Source organism: Suricata suricatta, chromosome 2 (genome assembly GCF_006229205.1).
Source record: "Suricata suricatta isolate VVHF042 chromosome 2, meerkat_22Aug2017_6uvM2_HiC, whole genome shotgun sequence".
Classification (NCBI taxonomy): domain Eukaryota; kingdom Metazoa; phylum Chordata; class Mammalia; order Carnivora; family Herpestidae; genus Suricata; species Suricata suricatta.
In genome coordinates, this window is record NC_043701.1 from 79,455,015 (window position 1) to 79,478,798 (window position 23,784).

General features: G+C 38.7%; 1 protein-coding gene across 1 annotated transcript in view; it reads right to left on the reverse strand.

Moving 5' to 3' along the window:
* Window positions 1-374: 374 nt before the first annotated feature.
* Window positions 375-23,784, reverse strand: part of CALCR (calcitonin receptor) — a 59,541-nt gene continuing 36,131 nt past the window's right edge. The window contains exons 7-12 of the mRNA XM_029957102.1: window positions 17,931-18,084; window positions 12,617-12,677; window positions 12,465-12,531; window positions 9,897-10,115; window positions 9,164-9,205; window positions 375-635 (exon numbers count right to left, since the gene is read on the reverse strand). Coding sequence (XP_029812962.1) covers window positions 375-635; window positions 9,164-9,205; window positions 9,897-10,115; window positions 12,465-12,531; window positions 12,617-12,677; window positions 17,931-18,084 — 804 coding nt within the window. The remainder of the gene's footprint in view (window positions 636-9,163; window positions 9,206-9,896; window positions 10,116-12,464; window positions 12,532-12,616; window positions 12,678-17,930; window positions 18,085-23,784) is intronic.

Below are 23,784 nucleotides of genomic sequence, written 5' to 3' on the forward strand. Positions count from 1 at the left end.
GAAAAATAGTGACCGTGATTTTAATTTTTCAAAGTTATAAATGGCTCAAGATTAACAAGGAGCACCCTGTTTCTGAACTAGATCAATTTAATTGTGTTTTTCTTGGATACTTTGCTTGCTATGACAACTGCATCTCAGTCCTAGGTGAAAGATGGAGTTCACAAGTGATGCAGTGGGAGACCCCAGTCCTAGACTGTCTCCCACAGCAATAGTACCAAGGATAACTTTCTCCAGATTTACTATGGACAAATTCACTGAACAATTCTTCACGAATGATATACTCAGCTCCTGGGAGGATGGGGGTCACTTGAAACGCATGGTCTATCTGTCTCCCAGGAAATGAAGGCTCAGTGATCACGATGTTAGCTTCACATTCATGCGGATGACTCTTGCTCAATGATCTCCAGAGCGATGACCTCGGCACCCTCCTCGCCCAGGTTGTTGGCAGCTTCGTTCCTCAGGTCCTGATGGCAGATGAAGACCGGGATGTCGCCGGCCTCGGCCGCGGTCGCGGCAGCGGCGGCAGCAGCGGCTGCAGCTCTGGCAGCGGCGCGGCGGCGGGCGTTCCTCCGCCCCCAGCGCTGATCCCACTGGGTTTTGAAGAGGGCCCAGTGGCGCTTCACGGTGGTTTGGACCTGGAAAAGAAAAGGCCACCTTGTTTTCGCATAGTTGTCGGAAATGACCTGAGCTAAGTTTATGAGTGAGCACAATTCGAAGAGCTCATCAGAGGTTAAAGGAAGTCAAATCGTAATTCTGATCCAAAGGACCGCGCAGGATGCGCTCTGGTTGGGGAACGTGCTATCTCTGGAGAAGAATTTACAAACTGGAGAAGCGAGTTGCTTGCCTAAGCTACCACTGGCAAGGTCATTTGTGAGCAAAAATCTCTTCTTTAGCTCTTCTATCCAATCAGTGAAATTTGACTTGGTTTCATACCCAATATGGTATACATGGCATATCAGGGGAAGAGATTTTGAAAGGTTTTTATCTGTTACCACCTCTGATAAGGCGAGAGCTTTCATCTAAACCTACACATTATTGGTCATGATGGAAACCATCGCACAGTTCTGGGTTTTATGATTAATGGCCATTCATGGCTTGAGATAGATGTGCTGGGTGAAACTCTGTTAATGGAGTGAAAGCTTCTAAGAATAAAATTTCAATCTCTTTCTATTGAAAAACTTCTAATATGTAAATAAGCTAATTATCAAACATACTTTATAAATATGATAAGCTCTATATCGAACACAAGGAGAAGATGCTAAAACCACAATAAGCATAGCTGAAAACAACACATGCAGTGATGTTGCTTGCCTAGCTCTGTTTTTTACAAAACTGAATTCAATTTAGTAGTTAAATTAATCTTTCCAGTGGTCTTCTACCATTAAGTGTTTACACATATGCTCCAAAGACTGTGTTCGTTGGGTTTGAGTTCCAGTTTGCTAGATCCATGTTTCTTTGTTTTGTTTTCTTAGACTCTTCTCCTTTGTAACAAGGAAATCATGACACGAATTCACAGTTATGAGTAAGATTTACTGGGTTTTAAATCACCTGGTATGGTGCTGGTGCACAGCAGCAGTGACCCCTGCTTTGTCTCCTACTCTGTCGCCATGTTGACTCCCCTCCTACCCCCACCACCTCCAGGATTTCCCAGTCAATGTGGCTGGATTTGAGAGAGCCAAGTGTCTCTCTTAATATTATCTATCACCTTCAGTCTCCTATCTGGCCTACCTCTTTATTAAGGTTATTGACTGGTTGTAAAATGATTCATGTAAGTGTTTTGCCTCCTATAGTTTTGTGGCACATCAGTAGAAGAGATACAAATGTCAGTTGCAATATATACATAGAGAGAAAAGGATGGACTGGAGCCATGGAAGAGGTACTGGTGAGGAAGAACGGAACAGTAAAGAAGAAAGCAATTAGGACAGTGCTGAATAACCGCGCATTGACTAGTTTGTTAACCCTCTGAGACATTTCTGTCTAGAGGTCAAGACACAAAGAGAAGACAAAGCCTGAAAGATTAGGTCCACTTATTCTTTCTAATTGAAACGATATACTCCTTTACACACTATGGTTTTCTGCACTCGGCTGCTGCCATTCTAAATAGCAGTAGGGAGACATGCTCCAGATGGGCTGAACTTGATCAGGGTTATTCTTTTCAGAAGGAATTCAGTCCACACCCTATAGGTAACCTGAAATCTTAGCCTGATGGGTTTGTCCTTTAGGTATTTACCAAAAATGCCTCCATTTCAATCACTCGTTCAGGCACAGATAGAAGGGCTTCAGGTGCCGTAGGAGCACTCGGACACCAGGAACAGAACTGCCATCAGGCAGAAGTGGAAAATTCCTATCCAGCATTCTACTGCTTTTGCCTGAGTTGGCTCATCTCTCTGCCAAAGTGGTTTTAAGCCACTTATTGCCTTGACCCTAATTCTCCAGTATTAACAAACTGCTGGTCTCTCTCCACCAGCTATGGTTTCTTCCCATCAGGCCTCTAGTCACTGTGTTCCCTCTGACTGGAATGCCCCTCCCCTCCCCTTCACTAACACCAAAACTTGTTTTTCAGAACTCAGTTCTGTTTCCCCAGAAGCTTTTCTTGACTCCCTAATACAGAGTTAGAAGTCTCTATTCTGTGCTCTTGTTGCACTTATTCTCCATTAATTATTGGTCTTGCTACATTATATTATAATGCTTGGTATGTCTCTCTCTCTCCTGTACAGTGAAATCCTTAAAAGCAGAAACCTTGTCTTGTTCATTTTTATATCCCCAGAACCTGTCATGGTGTTTGGCATATAGCAGTTATTCAGCAGATACTTGATGACTGATTGTCAACACCCATTCTCTTTTAGTCAAGAAAATGATCACTAATGACTGCATTATAATTAGTGCATTGGTATCCAGTGGTACTGGGGGGAGGAGAAGAGCTGAAAACATCTAGAGCAAATCTAATGAGAAATTGAAATTCTCCTTCATGCAAATATGAAACACTGGGTTTTGATATAAGACCTAGAATCACTGCTTTTTGAGAACTTGAATTCCTTCCTGAGGTGAATTGTAAGGCATTAGATGTTAGGTCATGTACAACTGTTACTAGATATTCTCTAAGGCCATGGTATATGTTTTTGGGAGCTGTTCTTGAGCTCCAATGAGTTGCTACTTTTGGAAATGATCAGAAGCAAACACTTGTTATGTTACACCAGCAACCAGCTGGGAGGGAAAGAAAGGTTGTCATTGGGTAATATCACACCATCTTTCTGTTCTTTTTCCACTTATAGGATCATTTCACTGGGTCTCATTCAATGCCATGAAAGAAAGGATCAAACCTTGAGTCAAGCACTGCCTCTGCCCACATTTGCCTTGTAATCTTGGGTAGGGCATTTAATGTCTCTGAGACTTCTTTCTTCAATACAACTCTTCTTCCTCACCTAGCTGTTTGAGGGATTAAATTGTTACAGTATAATACAGGGAGGTTACTATTGTTATTGCTATGACTATACTGTTATTAATACAGGATGTTGACCTGGAGTCTTTAGACTAAAATGAAACTCTTCTGATATGTGTGTGAGTGTGTATATATACGCACTCACACACATATATATAGGAGGGTGGTGGTGCTAAGAAAATAAAGAGAGCTCTAATTACACACATAGTTTCTAACCTCATACATTCTAAACTAAGTGTTCACAGAGTGCTCTACCACCCAGGGTTGCTACTTGCTAGATTTCTTTGCAATATATTTTACTGTTGGAGCTAGCCAAGAGGTGGTATTATTTGGATTGTACTGTCTATTAAGCATAGGTCCTTAAATATTTTAAATTCCAGGTTCATAATCTAGGAACCATCAAATGCCCTGTTGAGGAATTAGGAAATATATTGTTTCAGCATATTTTTGGAGAAGTTGGAGAAGTGATGCCCCCAGACAAAGGGAACTTATGGTTTCTGTGGATTCAGCATCTCTCAAATACCAACACTGTCTTTATAGCTAAAACTTACACAGATATTTAGAGATGTCCAAGGCAGACAGTGTAAGTTTAGAGTGAGTTTGTGAAAGTGCTTAGCAGACACACACACAAACACACACAGAAGACTTTGTTTCTTCTCACCTGTTCTTTTAAAATAATCCCCATTGGAGTATCTATGCATATTAATGAAGTTCCCTGCCCAGCATAAGGCCAAAGGGTTTGAGAACTATTTCATGTTTTTAATATTATAATCACAGAAATGTTCATAGCCTTCTATAATTGCATTCCTGAATTATAAACCTATTCTTTTGTGTGAAGATGACAATCGCTTCAATTTGCAAACCACACATATAAGAATTGGCCCTTAGCAGGATGTAAAAGACACTTGAATAATTATAGTTTAATAGGGCAATTATCTCCTACAATACCACAGGTTAGGCTTGATGCTGCTTTGATCACAAGAATAAGGGCATTGAATCTGTTTCAAAAAAAAAAAACACAAAACAAGGAGACCTCATTGCTTCTGAAAAGTATCAGAAATGTTAGGAGAGGCCAATGGGATAAATATACAAAGTTTGAATTGTATAAATTCATCACTCATTATAAAAGCAATTAACACAGATCACTTTACATTTTCCCTGATTATGTCAATTTGTTTATTGCCACCTTTAAAAATAGAGTTGTGGACTGATGGTTTGAAGGCATAATTATTGCACCTGGCTCTATTATTAACCTTCTGTATAAGGCTCGTACATTTGGGCCTCAGTTTCTGCATTTGTAAAAAAGAAAATCAGGTTGGAATCCTTGTGGTAGGACTTAAATGCTTTTATCTTTGGCCTTTGTTTTCCTTAAATTCCATATAAGCACCAACAGTTATGTACTGTTGAATGGAAGGTGGGATTTAGCCCCAGGAGTTTTGATTCAATGAATGAAAAAATTTTCAGACTTGCTCCCTCAATCCCTTCCCTTGCTGATGCCACAACGGAATAGACCTGCTGCCATCTAAATTTAACATTTAAAAAATGGTGAGTTTTAAAAACATTTTAAATCCACTGGGAAGTTAAAAAGTAGCTGTATGCTTTAAATGCTTTTATATGACTTTTTGAAGCTGGATCTCTATTAAACCCTGTTGATTAGATGTGGAGGGGGACTTCTGAATTTTGTTCATAAAGTTGCCACTGATTTTTTTTCATCCTTTGGGAGCATTATCTATACTGGTCTTTATCTTACAGAATTTAAACGTTCTACAGTTTGAAGTAATTGAATACTGTAAGATGATAAGATCAAGGTTTTCTAATTTTTTTTCACTATCTACTCGTTTGGGGAAGCTTTCCTGTTCTAGAAGACAACAATACATGAATCTCATCTATAATCAATATTTTCGAAAATATTGAACTATTGTGTTTCTTAAATAACATTCCCCTGCAACTCCCTCATTCATTAAGTCAAGGTCATTCATTTCTTGAAGATCAGATTAGATTTTGTCTAGAGTAAGTTCATCAAGTGTATTGTCTGATCAGTGACATTAGCATCACCTGGAAACTGGTTACAGATGCAAATTCTCAGGCCCCATTCCTGTCCTACTGAATAGGGAACTCTTCTGGTTGGAGCCAACCACTCTGTGTTTTAACAAAATTTCCTGGTGATTCTGATGCGCACTGAAGTTTGTGAACCCTGGTCTGGAACAACAACAACAAATCACTGCTTAGCTTTGAGTCTCAAAGCTGACTTTCTTGAGTCTCTAGAAAGACAGCTTTGAAAACCAGGTTTCATTGAGGGAGTGAATTTCTAAATAGAAAAGCTTACTTTTCTATATAAAGTGAAAGCCTTACTGCTCTGAAAACAGAATTTCACTAAAGCCATAGTACAGAGAACACGCAGGATGTGACATATGGAGAGTCCCTTGCAGACAAGAAGGGGAGAGGGGGACCACAAAACCCTTCTAAACCCCACAGGAAGAGAAGAGAGAGATACAGAGACACAAATGACCTTGGATTTCCCCTTCATGGGGGAAAGGCCTGGGGAAATGGGGAGAAGAAAGAAAGCAGGAATAACAGAAACACCCCAGTATAATAAATTTAGCTCTTATCATTCTGAGAGCACAGTTCTAGAAGTTGATAGCCATAGGGCTCTCAAGAAGTCCCACATTTGGCCTGGTACCATGTCCAACTTGGTGCCTGAGCAGTGGCTATGACATTAGCTAAAGACAGATTCACAGGCCTTTCTCAGTGTGAAGAAAGGAGACTGACTTCCCAGACTCCTCAGGTGGTTCCTCAGAGAACTGGTTTAATCAGAACTGGGGTAGGGCCTGGTCAAGGAGACTATGGAGTAAAATGATTTCTAGGGTCCTCAGAAGTGAGGGGAGTCACCATAAGTTTCAACTCGGGGTGCCAGCATAATGCCAGTTTTTACACACTCCAATCTGTTACTGTTAAGCTGAGAGCTTCCTGATCATGCTACTTTGATCTACAAACTAGTTTAACCACAATGCAGGGACAATAGCAAGAAACATGAAAAACGAAGAACATTCACTGCGTTGTTAGTGCTCTCTGAATTTTTAAGTTGCGGCTTGGAAACTTTTGGGTATCTTTATAGCTGTAATCATTTTGAGGTCCCTTACATAGTGAATAATTTACTGAAATTGGGTGGTCAATGTCCACACTCTTGGGAGACTTGTAGGCACCATTTGATCCATAAGCACACTCTCATGGTCACCTCCTGATTCCTACAACTGTGATTCTGCAAATTCCTTCCCTATTTCTAGTCTATTCATCCTACCTGATCCATTTGCATAACAGGGATCACTGATAATGTACAGATAAAAAATAAAAATGTAAACCTCAATCTTCACAGTCTGACATATTGGCCCCTGAGGTCTCTGCTAAAACTCAACATTCTGCCAGGCAAAGCCCAGTTCCAACTCTGTCTCAGATGCAGCTGCAAGAATTTCCTGCAGGTTCGAGTGCCCTGCCCGTGTTTCATGTTGTAAGACTGTCGGTTCACAGAGGGCCTCGCTGAGATCCACAGGCCTAAAATTTAGGGGGCTGTGACATTACATTTGACACAGTAAACAATTTCTATCTTATTAGAAATGTCACACTTGTAGCTTCTCCTGGTGAGAGAATCTTAATTAAAATGGAGACAGTTTCTTTACTTCAAAAAGTAGAGATAACATACTCAAATGAATTAAAAACATTCAGTTGTTCAGAAGCACTCCTTGGCTTGCTTTCTATGCCTGACACTCCCAAGACCCCCTTATGGTTAAAACACAGTAAATACTGAGGTATTTTTACAAACGCATACGGTCCTCTCGTGTTTTCAAGGCATGCCCCTTCTGAACCTGATTTTTATATTAGCCCTATACGGATATTGCTTTAGATGGGAAAATCTATTTTGTATGGCACCTGTTACAACTCAAAAGACAGAGATGTATGTTCACAGAAACCGATATAAAGATGAGGTGACTTAAGTCCTATTTATTTTTTAATTAGTTTTTGCTATTCTTCAAACAAATGAACAACAACAACAACAACAACAACAACAAAGAAAGAGAGACACTTTAACAGCCAGCAGCAAAAAGATGTCTTTTTCATTTCTATCCCAGGCCGTCAGTCTAGCCCCTAACAATAGTGAATACATAATATATTTTTGTTGAATTAAGGAATGAGTTTATGTAGAATGGATGAAGGAGGGAATAAAATGGACCAATTAAAAAGGAGAAAGAGAATGACAAAAATCCCACAGTGTAATGTTGAGGGTGGAGAATGGCAAAATATTATAGATGGTCACTATGTAACTGAAGAAATAAAGAATGGAGAAGCAATTAAATATTAATTGATTATGGTTAGAAAACCATTCTCATTACTAATAGAAAAATAGTTTGTTGATCTCTTAATAAGATATGATTTGCCTTGGTATAGAATTATTCTTAATAAGAAATAATGTAAAATTATAAAATATAATTGTATATTAAAATTCATGTGGTATATAACTAGAGAATGTATACCAACAAAGCTCCAGGGAGGAATCATAGACATATTATAGAGCAGTGGAAGATGGCATTGATTTAATTAAGAATCGGGGAAATTTGGGTTCTAGTCCTGGTTGTACAATTACGACTGTGACATTGTGCAAGTCACATGTTCTTCCTGGAGTGTAGATTTCTTACCTGAAAAATGAAGGAGCTTACAGACCGTGTTTCTTGAAGCCTGGATATTCTGTGGTACAAATTTAAGCAGCTCCACTTTTTTAAAAAATTCAAGTATAATTAACATATGTGTTGCAAGATTTCATTCTTTTTATGTCTGAGTAATATTCCATTGTATGTATATACCATATTTTTTTTATCCATTCATCCATCAAGGGATACTTGGGCTGCTTCTGTCTTGGCTATTGTAATTAATGCTGCTATAAACTTAGGGGTGTACTTATCTCTTCAAATTAGTGTTTTCATTTTCTTTGGGTAAATAGCCAGTGGTAGAATTGCTAGATTACATGATATCTCTATTTTTAATTTTCCAAGGAGCTACCATACTGTTTTTCACAGTGGCTGCATGAGTTTGCATTTCCAGTGACAGTGAGTGGTTCCATTTTTATGCTTTACAATTGGGGTCCCAGGAAAGATTTCATTGGAAGAAAGGGAACTCTGACTAAACCTCCCCTGCAAATACTGGCCATTTGGATCTCTAGATTTTACTGATCTAAATATTCAGATAATAAATTGCGTGTTTGAGAATGCTTTTGAGTCTTAACTTCAGGCTTGTTTTCAAAATGTTGAATAAGTGATATGACACCGGCACCAAGCAATGGGGAAAAAAACAAGCTGATGAAGCAGGACAAATTGGCTGGATATTGGTTTTGCTCCAGTGAGGAGTTGGGTTTTCCAAAGGAATGGGAGCATGACTTCTACTATGGGAATCCAGATAGCTTTCACTACTGCTACTCAAGGTACTAACTTATAAGGTGCCATCTAAGGAAATCAGAGCATAGCTGTCTGTCTGGATAATATCTGCAATTGTACCATAGCAGCATAGATAAGATGCAGCTTCCGGTAGTGGAAGAAACATGATCCTTCAAGTCATGAAACCCTGTGAGGTCAACGGTAGAAGTGAGAGCAAATGAGATGTGTACAGAAACCCTTTGGAAACTGTAAAGAGCTGGCTTCATATAAATCAGTGATGGTATTATGTGAAATGCATGCTTACCTCATTGTTGCAGAAGCAGTAAATCACGGCAACGAAGAATCCCTAAAAAATAGGAGGAAAAATAGATTTGAAGTTATTTTTGTGTGCATTATGTTATTTAGGAATCAATAGAAATAGCCTGGAGAGGAACATTTCACTATCACAGTAGCAAGTCAAGGCTTGAGAAAAGACAACACTAACACTCATATCCAGTGTTTCATTACAAGAATAGTTCAGTTTAAAAGGGATATAGCTTCCAGCTTGGGGTCCAGTGGAGGTACTTCATACTGATAGAAACATGTGCTCCTCTACCCTGTGTTTTCATGGCATTGGTGACTATGATGTTAGTAATCCAGTTGGGAATCTGATTGGCATTGGTGATGTTGATCTTCAAAACTGCCCTTAATGAAGGAAAAACAAATGTGGCCCTCAAAATACTGGAGAGGGGAAGGAAGGTTGAAACGATGGTGGGAATAGCTCTGTCCTCGTACTGTGCAACGGGTCCATCCCTGCACAAATATTTGTCCTTAAGAAGATGTGTTCATAAAGCTCGTACTCTCCCTGTTTCTTTCTTCAGTTTTGAGATTCAAAAAAGGGGGAAACAGGCAGTGAGAAGAAGAGAAGCTGTATCCCTTCCAGGTCACACATATATTTGAGAAGGTCCTTCTAATCATATATGGGAGCTAGAAAATGGATCACCCTCTGTCAACTAGCTGCGCAAGTAGTTGAATAAATACACCACTGGCTCCTTTACCTGGAAATGAATCAGAGAGTGCATCAGATAATCATAGATCTTCCCAAGCAACTTGTTGGATGGCCTCCAGGGAAAGACAACAAACTGGATTCCCAGCAGGGGCACCAGGACCAGAGTGGCCTTCACAGCCTTCAGGTACATGTGCGATTCCGCCTCTTGGGTTTGCTTCAGTTTGTTTACAAGCACCCGGACGATGTTGAGCAGGAAGAAGAAATTGACCTGCAAAGATACGATGTTATGAGCAAATCATCTATGTCAGTCCTACTGAAGGGCGCCCAGTTTCCTCACTTCTTGTTTATCTATTCCTGGGAGCAGATGTCACCTCTGCAAGACATGAGAGATGGCCTGTGACATGGTGTAATTTTCTCAGTATTGCTGGGAGCATCAGTATAAGCGAGCACCCTTTTTAGACCTGAATTAACATTTCTCTTTTTTTTTTTCCCGAAATGAGAAAATATTATTCCTGCATTAGTAAATATATTAGGTTCAATTCTAATGAGGGTGGTTTATTCTTTCTTTTGATTTTTGTGAGTTTTACAAAGGAGCATCATAGATGACACTTTTTGATCTTGCTTTCTGGTCATTGCATTATGAAGATTTTCCCTTTAGGCAGGACTACTCAACCCAGGGTGAAATGAGGACCAAAACATTTATCTGTAAAGTATATGTAGTGGAGACAGTTAACCCAGCCTTCTTTTCTTTTTCATAAAATCTTTTTTAAAGACAATCACTTCATTCAGGTATAATGCACATTCAGTAAGATGGAGATTTTAAGTTTCCATTCAAGAAGTTTAGAGAAGTATGCACTTGTGTGTAACAACTGCTCCAAACAAGAAAAGAGCATTTTCATCACCCCAGAAAGTTCTCTCCTTCTTTGTGGTCAGTAACCCTTCCCTTCCACCTCAAGCAATCACTAATGTCTATTACCATAGAAGTGGAGTATTATATATTATGTACTCTTTTTTTGTGCCTGGTTCCTTTGCTTTGACTTATTATCTGTGAGATTCATTATGTTGGATATATTAACATTACATTTATTTTTATTGCTGGGTAATACTTTGTTACATGGGTAATACACATAACTGTTTATTCATTCCACTATTGATAGAAATCAGTATGGTTTCCACAATTTGACTATTAAGAATAAACATGCTAAGAATATTTGCATATAAGTCTTTGTGTAGACAATACGTTTTCATTTCTCTTGAACAAGTACCTAGGAGGCAAACTACCTGTTGATATGTTAAGCATGTATTTAACTTTATAAGAAACTGCCAAACTGTTTTTCAAAGAGGTGGCTTCATTATATGTTCCCTTCAGTCCTAGATGAGAATTTCAGATGTTCTCCACCCTTGCCAGCACTTGGTATGGTCACTCTTTTTAATATTAGCTATTCTAGTGGTTGCCAAACTATTTTTGGCTGCGATGATTAGTTTTGAAACTGAAGTTGTTTTTAAGATTTAATTGATGATTTATTTTTAAATGATTAGAATGCCTCTTCAACCTGGAAGAGAAGTAACATAATTGCCCCCCAAAATTCAATAAAGGAGAGAGATCATTATTAATAAATAAACTCTTAAAAGGTGTTGGAAATATTCAAGATCTGCATTGGTGGATCTTTGTGAGGACTGTTGGGCTGGTAAGTACATCACTGCTCTGGAGGAGGGCAGAAGAAACTGCCTTCGGACTGGAGAGACTGGTTACTAATGAATAGTTCTTCAGTATGGGAGCAGAACATGGTGGATGACTCAGACTGTTCTTATTTTTCTCATTCCTACCCCAAGAAAACATTGGCTTTGATGTAGGTGGGAAAATTAATGTCTAAATATTAAATTTGATGGTTCTGATGCTGGCTACCATATGGTAAACATTGGGTAGAAACGAAGAGTTTGGAAATAGATGCAGATGGTCATATTTTCCCTTACCCCCACTTCTTACTAGCCATGTGATTTGAGGTGAGTTTACTTGAATCTTTGGGTCTAGTTTTCCTACTAAGTAAAACTAGTCCCAATATATGTACTTTGAAGGGTTGCTGTTAGAAACAGCATGGCAGTGTCTGAGAAGTGCCTGAAATACTTTAAGTGCATGCTGAGAGTTTCAACAATGGCTCATGTACCAAAGATGAAATGAAAGATGGTTTTGTTTGGCAGAGCCCAGGGGAAAAGGTACAGCTGGATTCTGTGTTTTTTTCACTTTCTTTATTAGAAACATTTTTTTTTAAACCATTCCTCAGCCCCTTGATCTTTACTTTTAATTAGAAGCATAGAAGCATTTAGTTACAGCATTGTTTAATGAAAACTGTATTTTTGTTATGGTGGGTATAGAAATGAACTGATGCCCTTTCCCCAGTTGTGTTAAACATTTTTTTCATTTGAAGACCCTCAAGTAAAATTGTTACAGATGATCTCATTATAGGTTATCATTTAATTAGCCCAATTTTGAAGTTCAAATACACATGCTACACAGATCCATCTCTACAGAAATCTTCTCAAAGAGGTAACACTTAATAATGAATTTAAAAAGCCATTCTTAACAACAATAACACAATAAATAAAAAGCAATTCTCACCACCAGGGCTGCCATCACAGGGCCATGGATGATGTAAAGCAAATGGGTTTCCACACTCAGCCAGCAGCTAAAAAAAAAGATGGGGGGAATACATGAATATATATGCATTTTATTCACAAATATGTTTACTTAAAAACCACCAAAATTCTTACTTGTCATTGAAGTACAGCGCCCGAGTAATAGCATGGATGGTAGTTGGCACCAGCGGGAACCCTAAAAATGTGAAAAAGTAGAAATCACACGTGGTGTCTTGTCATAAGCTACAAGGAGGGTTGCACAGAAAATGGTAGATTATTTTCAAAAACAGTGGCAAATTTTAACATCTCAGTCACAATATCTCCCTCATGTTTTTGCACAAAGTATTGTTGGTCAAACCAGGTAAAAATGCCCTTGGTTAGAACATCATGTGCTTTCAGAATTTGGTTAAGAGCATGTCTAGGTAATTAAAAGCCTTGTACAAATTATCCAAGATGGTAGGTACGTTATTCCTCTCATTATGACGATTAGACCATCGTTGTGTGATGATGACGACGATGATGATGATGACGACGACAGCTATTAGCTGAGACCAGAGATCTTCCCACTGTGTGTGAATTGGATTCTGCTATAGAGAGGAGTTGGGTCACCATGGGGGGAAGTGACCTGGGACGGCTTATGGAAGCAATCGCCTGACTGCTCTCAACTCCTCGATGGTGTTCATAGTATTTCTTATAGGCTTCTTGTGTTTCTATCTGTTTATATCACATGCACTGATCCTGGTTTCTTTCTAGAAGAATACTTCAGAACAGTACTGCATTTCCTGTCCCTCTATCTGTTCTGGCTGCAGAACTTTTACTCAGGCAGCTTCACATCTACTTCCCTGACTAAACTCGAAGCGCTAGTAAAAAACAACTTTGAATCTATAAATGGAACAATCGAGATTGTGAATGGCAATGCATTCTGTCAGGGCACATCTTTTCAAAATAATTTTTCATTCTATCAATGTAATCTAGAATAAAGTAGTGATTCTTGTAAAAAAAATTTTTTCCCCCTTAGAGGTACCCCTGCCCAACAGAATATTGTTTGATTTGGTGGAGATATTTGTGGAAAGAGTTTTTAAATTTATTATCAGATTAATTAAAATTTTTTTAATTAAAAATTTTTTAAAAATATGTATTTTTTGAGACAGAGAGAGTGAGTGAGAGAGTGAGAGAAAGAGAGAGAGCGAAGAGTGTGACCAGAGGAGGGGCAGAAAGAGATGGGGAGACACAGAATCCAAAGCAGGCTCCAGGCTCTGAGCTGTCAGCAGAGGCTGATATAGGCTCAAACTCACAAACTGCGAGATCATGACCTGAGCTGAAGTCAGACGCTCAACCGAGCCATCCAGGCACCCCCAAACCTCCACACTTTTGTTTTCTGCGAGTTATATGCAAAAAGAGAATGGCTCAGAATGTTTTCATCTAAGAACAGCCTCAGCTTCTTAACCCATGAAGCATATAATTCAGTAGGGCCACTGATTAAATGCTTGACCTGGGAGAACTTTGAGTTAGACTGTTTACACAAAACCTATTCACAGAAGTTCTAACATAGTATTTCCCCACTTGGGTTTTTGAAACAAATTCATTCTCTGGATGTATTCTGAAACCTAATTTTAGAATTAAATGGCAGAAGAAGCATATGAAGATCTTATTCCCACCACATCGTTTTGTAGAGAGGAAAATGTGTTCCTTACCATAGAGAGGAGCATAGACCCCGTATCTGCTAATTTCTAGTGCTCTTTGCCTTGCTCTAGCCACTGATGCCTCTTTTTATGTAGTTTGTTTTCTTGTTCCTCTTCCTTTCATCCCCCCAGGGCCCCAATAGCCGAAACACTTCCTTCCACTGAAGTTGGTGTGAGTAAAAATATTTCTTTCTCCCCAGGATTCTTTTTCTAGGGAACTAGATAAATTCTATGTGTTTACTGCAAAAGTCCACGGGGGGAATTTCCTTCTTTGATTTATAACAAGAGGAGAACGAGCAAGGCGAAGAATCAGTCTGAAGAGGGTTGTAAAATAAATGACTTTTCTGAGAACTAAACATCACTATTTGAAGCTGCTTCGACTTGAGAGAAGTCAACTAATAAGTGGTCCTGTGTAGACTTGTAAGGGAGGAACTAGTAAAAGAAGCATTCTTTCGCTTTCTCCCAGAGGGTGACGTAGTGGGTAATGTTATTCACAGCTGAAATTATTGGATGGGGTGTATGTCACCCAGAAACAAAGTTGGGTCTGAGGACATAGCTTTCTTGGGCCAGATTTTCTGCTGTCCCGCTTTCATACTCTTTTCAAACCACAGGTTATGCCTTAATTCATGGTATTGTAAAATTTGGGACCTATCATACTGTTTAGGTGTGAAAATAATTTCAAAAGGACAATAAAAGTAATATACGGTAGAAATGTCTTCTCTGCTCCATTTAATTCTTTAAAGATTCTGTGACCTTGTTTTTCTTGAGAAGTAATTTCAGTTGCACTTTTACTTGTTTTCTTCCCCTCCAAAGATAATACTTGTCTAAAGTTTTAAGACAGAACTATTGCTTTAAAATATATCATCATGGTTGTCTCTCAATTTTGTTCTTAGAGATGGCAAAGAGTTTGGTGGAATTATGGAGTGTGTTTGGGGGGTTGGGGGGTAGGTATTGGGAGGTGTTTGTAGGGGCAAGATTTATGTCTGGCATGCTAAAAAATAATTAAAATTTAGAACTTTATTAGTTGACTGTCTTTCCAAACATCTATGAGGAAGTGCAAATCCTCATGCTTTTAAATTTATGATTCTGTGCTTACCTTACTGAGTGCAATGTTCCTTAGGATTCTACTTTAATCATTCTGATAAAGTTTTAAGTATTTTCTGATTAGGAAAGGTTAAGGTATTCCATAAATATTTTACTAATTTTTATTCCCTTCTTTTTGATACAGCTGAACACCGTGTTCCTTTTTTCCCTTGAATTGTTTATGCATGTTAAGCAGATGTCTTCATCGAGCTGTCTCTGATGATGTCAAAAGTTTTATAACTAATTCACAATGCATCAGTATGGAAAGAGTAGTTATAAATTGTTCCTTCCAGGGTACCCTCATCTCTGCCAAATGTCACAGGCAAGAATAAATTTATAGCCTTTTGCTTCCAGGGAAAAATTTCTGAGTATGGGAGATAGATGTTTTTGAATAGTCAAAACCATTACAAGAAATATGCCATATATTTTATTTCATTGGAAATAAGTAAAATACTTCAGACAGAAATGGTGTGTGTATGTGTGTGTGTGTGTGAGAGAGAGAGAGAGAGGCAGGAGGGAGAGGGAGGGTGAGGGAGGGATGGAGGCTGGGAGTGTGATGTTATTTTCGGGTCTTCAGTTGGAAGGCATCTGATCAGCACCAATCATTACAGTAATATTGTAATGATCAGAATTACTAGTGGGGGCATTAAACTGTATCCAATTGATTCCTGGTATAATCAACTTTGGAGGACTAGAAATTCCTGACAAGGTATGTATGAGGCTGAGAAGGTCAGGGAAAGGTAAGATTAGCCTCCTGTGGAAGGACACAGCTAAACAAAAAAAATAATAAAAGGCTATGTTGGCTTATGTATTCTGACCTGTTTGAGGACAAGGAAGAGCAAGATAACCCAGCATTTGATGTGGGACTGGCAGAATAGTCACAAGCCTGATTTCTAATCTCATTGGATGGCTTAAGTCACAGAATGAGGGGAGCATGAAGGAGTAGCCCACAAGATGAGATGGTTTGAGGTGTATTCTAGATGGGCTGTCTGGGTCAGAAAGACCCCTCTCGCATTTTTTTCTAGATGAGTCACCCATCCCCAAACATGTCTGTACTGTGTAATTAATATCCCTCTCAAAGTCCTTGGGCATGATTTATTAAACCATGGCTGGCCCCCTAACTTCAGCTGGACCAATCAGATTCCCTTACTCTGCTATTCACAATTGGGACTTAGAGACAAACATCTATCTAGTGTTTCTGTGTGCCTGGAACAGAAAAATGTGAGCTCAGAAAAATTTGGGGTAGCTTTTGTTTACCATGAGGATTAGGGGAGACCCGGTGATCTATGTTCTGTAGGGAAAGAGAAGGGTTAGAACATATACTTAGAAGAAAAATAGAAAAGATAGGACAGGAGTGTTCCTGGTCTCTCAGTATCTGAGCTGTGTTTCAGCCTTGACTTCCAGGAGATATTCTAGATTTTGATAATTTCTTTCTTTTTGCTTAAATTAGAAAGCCGTATTCTGTGTTACTTGCAACCAAAGTGTCATAGTATCATTAGCTCAACAATGAGACAGCCCAAATGTCTGCCCCACTAACTCAACATTATAGACTTACTCTATTGGGTCATCTGTTTTGTTAAAGCCCATATACTCCTGTTAGGGTGTTATAGAAACAAATATTGCATAGGGCCAGTCCTGGTATAGATTATGGAAGAAATTAGGTCACTTATATGACTTCCCAGACATATTTCCATACATTGGTGACAATGCCTGCTACTCTGATTAGGGGTTTAAATACATAGGGTGATGTTTAAAGAAACCCTTTGGATTATATTTTCTCCACATTAAATCTGTCCTCTCTTATCAATACTTTAGAGGTCCCCTAAATGCCTCATTAAAGGGCAAGTTTAATTGAGGGCAATCCACAGCCTCTGCTCCAAGAGCTATCATTACCCTGTTAGTGGAGAATAAGGGTAAGCCTTTGGCTCTACCTCAGGATCCTTCTCTGGTCTAGGAGGTTCACAGGATGGAGCTGCATAAGTTTTTGTCCCAAAGCTTTTCCCTTCCCTTGCCTCACTACCTACCTATTTCTCTTCCACCAGACTGAGCCATACGTTAGTATCCCTGGGGAAGGGGAGAAATTTTATGGACCTCAGCACCCTAAAACAATCTGTACAGAAGCAGACATGGTTTAAACAACCAACCACAGACTTTTCAAAGTCATTGCTATACACAGTGGTGTCAGACAGACTCCATGTGGAGTCCCATGAAGTAATTTATTGTTCAGTGAGGCTCTACTCCCTGACTTTTCATTGGCAGAGTTGTTGATGGATTGCTAGGAAGGAATGTTTTTGAGGAAGGAGAGCAGTGTCTGGATGGAGGTGACACAGAAGAATTCAAAATGCGAGACTCTTCTTTGGTCTACAAACAGGTGATAAAACTGAAGGGAGGATCTAATCAGATTTCTCAATCAGAGCATATTTGTCCATCTGTTAGCTAGTCTGTTCCCACAGAAACACATAATCTTACCCCTCCTTCTCTGCACTGACCTCTATGCCAGCCACAGTCCATATGAACTTGTTGGCAGGCTTCTACTGAGCTCTTTTGGAGACTGAACTCCTGCCCCCACCTTTGGCCCATCATTCTTCACAAGACCTAGGCCCCTGAATCTTCTCTGAGACCAAGACTAGAAGAAGATTGTAAATATGCAGACAAAAGTGAAGGTGGCTAGAAAAAATACATACCCCAGCCCAAGAGATAATACCAACGCAGGTGTTGCTCCTCAGTGAACACGGCCACCACGATGAGTGTGTGCAGGTAGATTCCCTCACAGAGCATCCAGAAATAGTTGCACGCCATCATGTACTGGTGAAAAAAGTGCAAAATCTTGCAGCTCAGCTGTCAGAAAGAAATGGAGAAAGTCAGTGGAAGACACTGGCAACGGTCTGACAGTGAGCAGAGACGACATGCAAAGATGAACCAAAGTATTTGCATTCAGTCTCTATGAGCATCTCTCCAAGGATCCGTGGACATGCACCACCCTCTGTATCCGCAAGTCAGAATGATTGTGTGCTGAGCAGTAGTAGTATAGGTAAACAGCTGTCCAGGGCAGTGGAAGCCTAGTCCTCAAAATGTTCTTTTCCTGTTACATTCTGGTATACTTATATAGACTAGACAGCTTGATTTTCCTCCAATATTGCTGAGGGCCATAATTTTTGAGAGCATCCAAAGATTTTTCACATGACTTTTATGGCCCTTTTTCAGTGGCCAATGAGGCAAATAACCCAGAACTTGTTAATGATGCTCCTAAAGTTCATTGATCTGTTGGTGATGTCTCATTAGCAATATAGAGGAGAGAACCAAGTGATACATTTCTCAAAAATGAGCTAAGAGCTATACTGAACCCAACTGATGGGAGTGATTTTGTTTTCATCTGGGAGGCTTAGCTTCTATATTGGGATCCAAACATTTGGCACACAGAGATTAGGATAGCATTCTTATTTAGTACTCAGTGCAGATGTAGGAGCCATACCTCTGGGGGAATCGGAGCAGCTACATATTGTTGTCTGTAGATAAATAATTACTGCTTCAACTGCATAATGGAATACCTTAAATTATTTTGTAGTCACATCAGAATAGGGCATCTCATCTTGGCACTTTAGATACTCTGGACTGGATGAGTTTTGGTTGTGGGGCGCTGCCCTATGCACTATTGGGTATTTAGCGGTTTCCTGACCTCTGCCCACTAGATGCCAGTAACATCCCCCACCCATTCATGAAATCAAAAGTGTCTCCAGACATTACCAAATAGAGCAAAATGCCCCTGGTTGAGGAACACTACCCTAGATACCTAAATACCGAGAATATTTAGTGGTGTTTAACTGTGACAACAATGGCAACAACAACATTTAGCATTTAAGACTTGGAGCATTAGAGATGATTATTATTGTTTTACCAAATGCTCTGCTTTACATATAGCATTTTGAATCTGACTGATTTCAGGCCTTCCTTTTTTTCTTTTTTCTTTTCTTTTCTTTCTTTCTTTCTTTTTTTTTTTTTTTTTTTTTACTAAATAAGGTAGCCATAGCATAATAGCACTGCAGTGACCTTCTTAGGACTGCACATTTCTATTTAATGCATAGCAGTAATAATTTATTTGCTGAAAATCCAATGTGCTCAGCCCTTCTGGGACTCGTAGAACATAGGGAAAAGCCAGCTGGGTCCACAAAAAGGCAAATACTGCATCTTCAGAGAAAGAAGCAACTTCCGATTCTGACCAAAGTAGAACAATAATGCAGAGAATTCAAAACATCAGGTAACCCAAAAGTAATTAATATTTGGCTTAGGAAGCACTGGATTTTTTTCCTTTCATCTGAATGCCTTCCTGATTAGAATTATTTGATTTAACTTTATATTAGTTTGTATTTGCTAAGCAAATGCTTGCTATGTACACATGACACTCAAACATATATGTGAAATAAGAAATTCAATTGATGCTCACTACTCTTATTTAAGAGCCCTGTTCCTTCTGGGTCAAGAATTCCAGTGGAGATGTTTTGGTGGCTGCCACTTGTGGAGGAAAAGAGAGGAAGGGGATGAAGATGACTGCCCTGTGCAAAGATGTGGTTTGTGTCACCCACAGCAGTTTTGGCTTCATGTTTTACACACAGTCAGTTCTCATTACTCACAGTTAGTTATGTTCTATAAAGTTGCTGCAAAAACGGATTTAGCAATTACTGAGCCATTGCTCCTAGGGGAAATACAGGGTTAGGTTCCTATAAGCCTCTGGTCAAAATATTTTCATCAGCCAATCAATATATAACTTTGTTTTATGTGTTTCTATTTAAAGACACCTTATTTAATATATATATTGTTGATTTGTTAACATTAAACTTATGACCAACAACACTGTAACTTCTGCCTAAGGGAAACTCATCTAACATACCTATTTTTTCTGTAAGGTATATCACAGTTGACCTGTGCTTAGAAACATGACAACACTTTAGCACTACACTTGGGGGCTATTTCAAACAGAGAAATCACCCAACAAAAGCACCAAAGTATGAAAAATATGGTATTTACATAGACCATGAAAAGGACATTTACGCTATGAAAGATGAAATAAGAAGACAGAGTTGCCTTATTCAGCCTCAGCTGGGAATGTGTTTATCAGGTGACTCAGTGCTTTTTTGGTACTCCCTGAATATCTGTAAATGGCCATGAAAGCACTGAACATATGAATTTTGAACCTACAAATAAATTTTAGCAAGTAGGCAAATTTGCAAATATTGGATCTGTCAATAATGAGGATCAGTTATATTTGGGTTCAAGGTAAGATATTCTTTGGAGGAAAAATGGCTCAAAAGTTCACAAAAATACTGAAAATCACCAGTCTATTATTTTTTCCCCAATGTATCATGGACAGGATATATCTAGATGACATTGATTATTAAAACTTTATAAAATTTGTCACCACTTAGATCAGTGGTTCATAACTAGGGTTGCTTATCTAGGAGGCCACTTACAAAATATGCATAACCAGACCTCATCTCCCTCCTGTATTTTCAAAATATTTTAGGACTTTCCAGTATAGGTTCCTAGTAAAGAATCATGTGCCCGAGATACTCAAGGTCATTCTGTTGCATTCAACAAACATTTACAGAGCACCTAACATGAACCAGGAACTATATTAACTCTGCTAGTATCAAGATGAATAAGGCATAGTCACATGATCTCTGACTTGATTTTAACCTTTCCTTCAAGGATGCAGTGGGTAAACCAGGTAGTTATTCAACAGAGAGACAGGGCCTCTTGGCAAAGGTCAATCCTTCACATCATTCTGGAATGGTTTTCTGCTTCGCAGCTTGAGGTATTAAAAGATTCACTCTGAGATCAAATAAGCTAAACATCTTTTTGGTTATTCTTCCAGGTTGCAGTCACAATACTGTAATTTTGGTTAGAGTAATGATTTCCCAAACTGCAAGACATAATCTATATTCAAATATAACTAGATCACTTCCACGTAAAATAACAAATGTTCCAAGCCTGAAATATATGGAATTTGTGAATTATGTTCTATTTATTTTGTTCATTAAAATGGACAACAAGGAGATAATTCTGTGAATGACATATATTCTAAGATGTAAAAGCAATAGTATCCACTTTGGTGCTAGATAAATTATATCACCATTTAGTGTCTTTATGAACTGCTCACAATTCAATAAAACATAAAATTTGTTGAGCAATAATGCCACTATCAAGGGAACAGATCCTACAGTTTTCTTAATTAGGGACACTCATCAGACAAATCTATGTTTTTCATCAAATAGCATGAAGAGCTTTTATAGTATTGTGATTAAAAATGGAATTGGAATTACAGAGCAGATTTTATTCCAATTCTATCTTTCTTTTTTTATGTTTATTTATTTGTTTTGAGAGAGAGGGAGGGAGGGAGGGAGGCAGAAGGAGATTCCCAAGCAGTCTCTGTGCTGTCAGTGCAGAGCCTGACATGGGCCTCAATCCCATGAACAGCGAGATCTCCACCTGAGGTGAAACCAAGAATCAGACACTTAACCCATGGAGCCACCCATGTGCCCTTCCAATTTTATCTTTCAACCACACTTAAGAAAATTCTTCCCATCTGTATAGCATAGAAAATATTGTGTGTCAGTGTGTGTTTAAGAACATTCAAAGGGGGGAAAGAATGCCTCCATATGAAAACTGTTTTGGATTTTTTTTTTATAGAAAAGTCCAACCTTAGAACAGGTAGTCTGTGTTTGGAGGTGTTCTTCCATTGTGCTGGGGACGGGGAAGGATTTTGTGTTGAGAAGTAGGAAGGAAATCAGCAGTGTTCCATGGAAGCAATGCAAGCAACAGTGGGTCACAGCCTATGTTCTACCTTTAAGCCATTGAAAATTTTACCATGAGCCATTCTGGGTATCATTTGCCCTATGGGTATGTTACCAGGTCTAAAAGGGAGCTATGGAATGTGATCTTGCCTCTGAGAACTTATTCCACCATCTTCATGATGTCTGAAATGCCACAGAATTTCATTTTGTTAGTTTAAGAATGTTTTCCTTATTAAAATGGCACACCTCTGGAAAATATTGCACATTTAATCCTATCATTCATAGAAAACTTAGAGTAGAAGAATTGAAGAAATGAAAGGGAATGGGGATGGAGGATCATAGGAAGTGTAGATTTGTAAGGTGCCATAACCAATGTTTATTAATCTTGTACTGGAGGCAGGCATCAGCTGGAAGATTATAGCTGTCAAACACAGACCCTACTCCCAAGAAACTTAGGGTCTTGAAAGGCCAGAGAAGTGCCACCAAAGGCAAGATTTGTCCACCGCAGATCTTTGGCAAGCGCCAAGCCAGTGCACACTTCATTCTCATAATACATTTTATATGTGACCAAAAATTATTCTTTTACAAAAAGGTACTTGCAATTTCTCTCTTTCATTGGTAAAATGGAATATCAGGTGAATAGGCTGAGCTTCTCTATTAACTCTGTCAAGTCAAAGCTGCCAAATTTATTTCTAAGTCGTGTTTTAAAGTTGAAATAAAGTTTTACTATAGATTCAGAGTGATTTTAAGTGATTAAGCATGATTATTTATATGTCTCTGAAGCTTCTAAGAATGTTTTCTCCTCAGTTCATTTTAGCACAAAAGGAAGGGTGCAAAATTCTATTTACTTGGCCCAGGGAAGAGGAATCAATAAGCAATCTCTAGATATTTTGCTTGAAGGAAAGACATTAAAAAAAACCTAAATAAGAAGGATTTGTAGTCTATATTGGTTAAATTTACCAGGTTAATCTTTTATTAAATTTTACTCAATGGTCATTTAGATTACATATTGAGTAAACATATAATTACTGTTAAATATGTGTCTGCCTGTTCATCTTTTTGTCTCTGCTCTTCTATCTCTACCCACAGGATTTAAACCCAGTAATACTGATATAGAAGGGGAGCAGTAGGTGCTAATTAAATCTAAATGAATATGGCTTTGGATAGTGTTTATAATGCTGTTTATCTGAAAGTATTTCAATTTCTAATTTATTTACTAAGTGCTCAAACAAAAACTGCTTAATCAAGATTTAACATACAAATTCCAAGGTTCTTTTTTCTTAAGAGACATATGGGTCTTCAGATGTCTGAAGGGGTCAGGCTATTGACATCAATAGAAAACTTACAATGCTGGGTGGGTTCCCTGGTGGGGCATGGGGTGCTCTCCTGAACCTGTGATATTCTTCTAAGTTTTGGGATCTTTAGAAGGTAGCATCCTCAAGGCCAACTGTCCCTGTCATTTATACCCATTAGCGCTGGTACAACAGAGGTCTTTAAACTGGGCATACAAATTCTTTCTGAAAACACTTCCTACCATCACGATTTGCAGTTTATCTTAATACGTTCCCTGTCTTGAGATAATGTTCCAGTAACATATTTAAAAATATAGCCACCTATAAATGTGGTAGTTTAATTTTGATAATATGCCTGCTTGTTACTGTATAATAATGGTCCACAGTTTTGATTTATCTACATTGCATGCAAGTCATCTAGAACTTTTCAAGGCCTTTGACTTATTACACGTAAAATC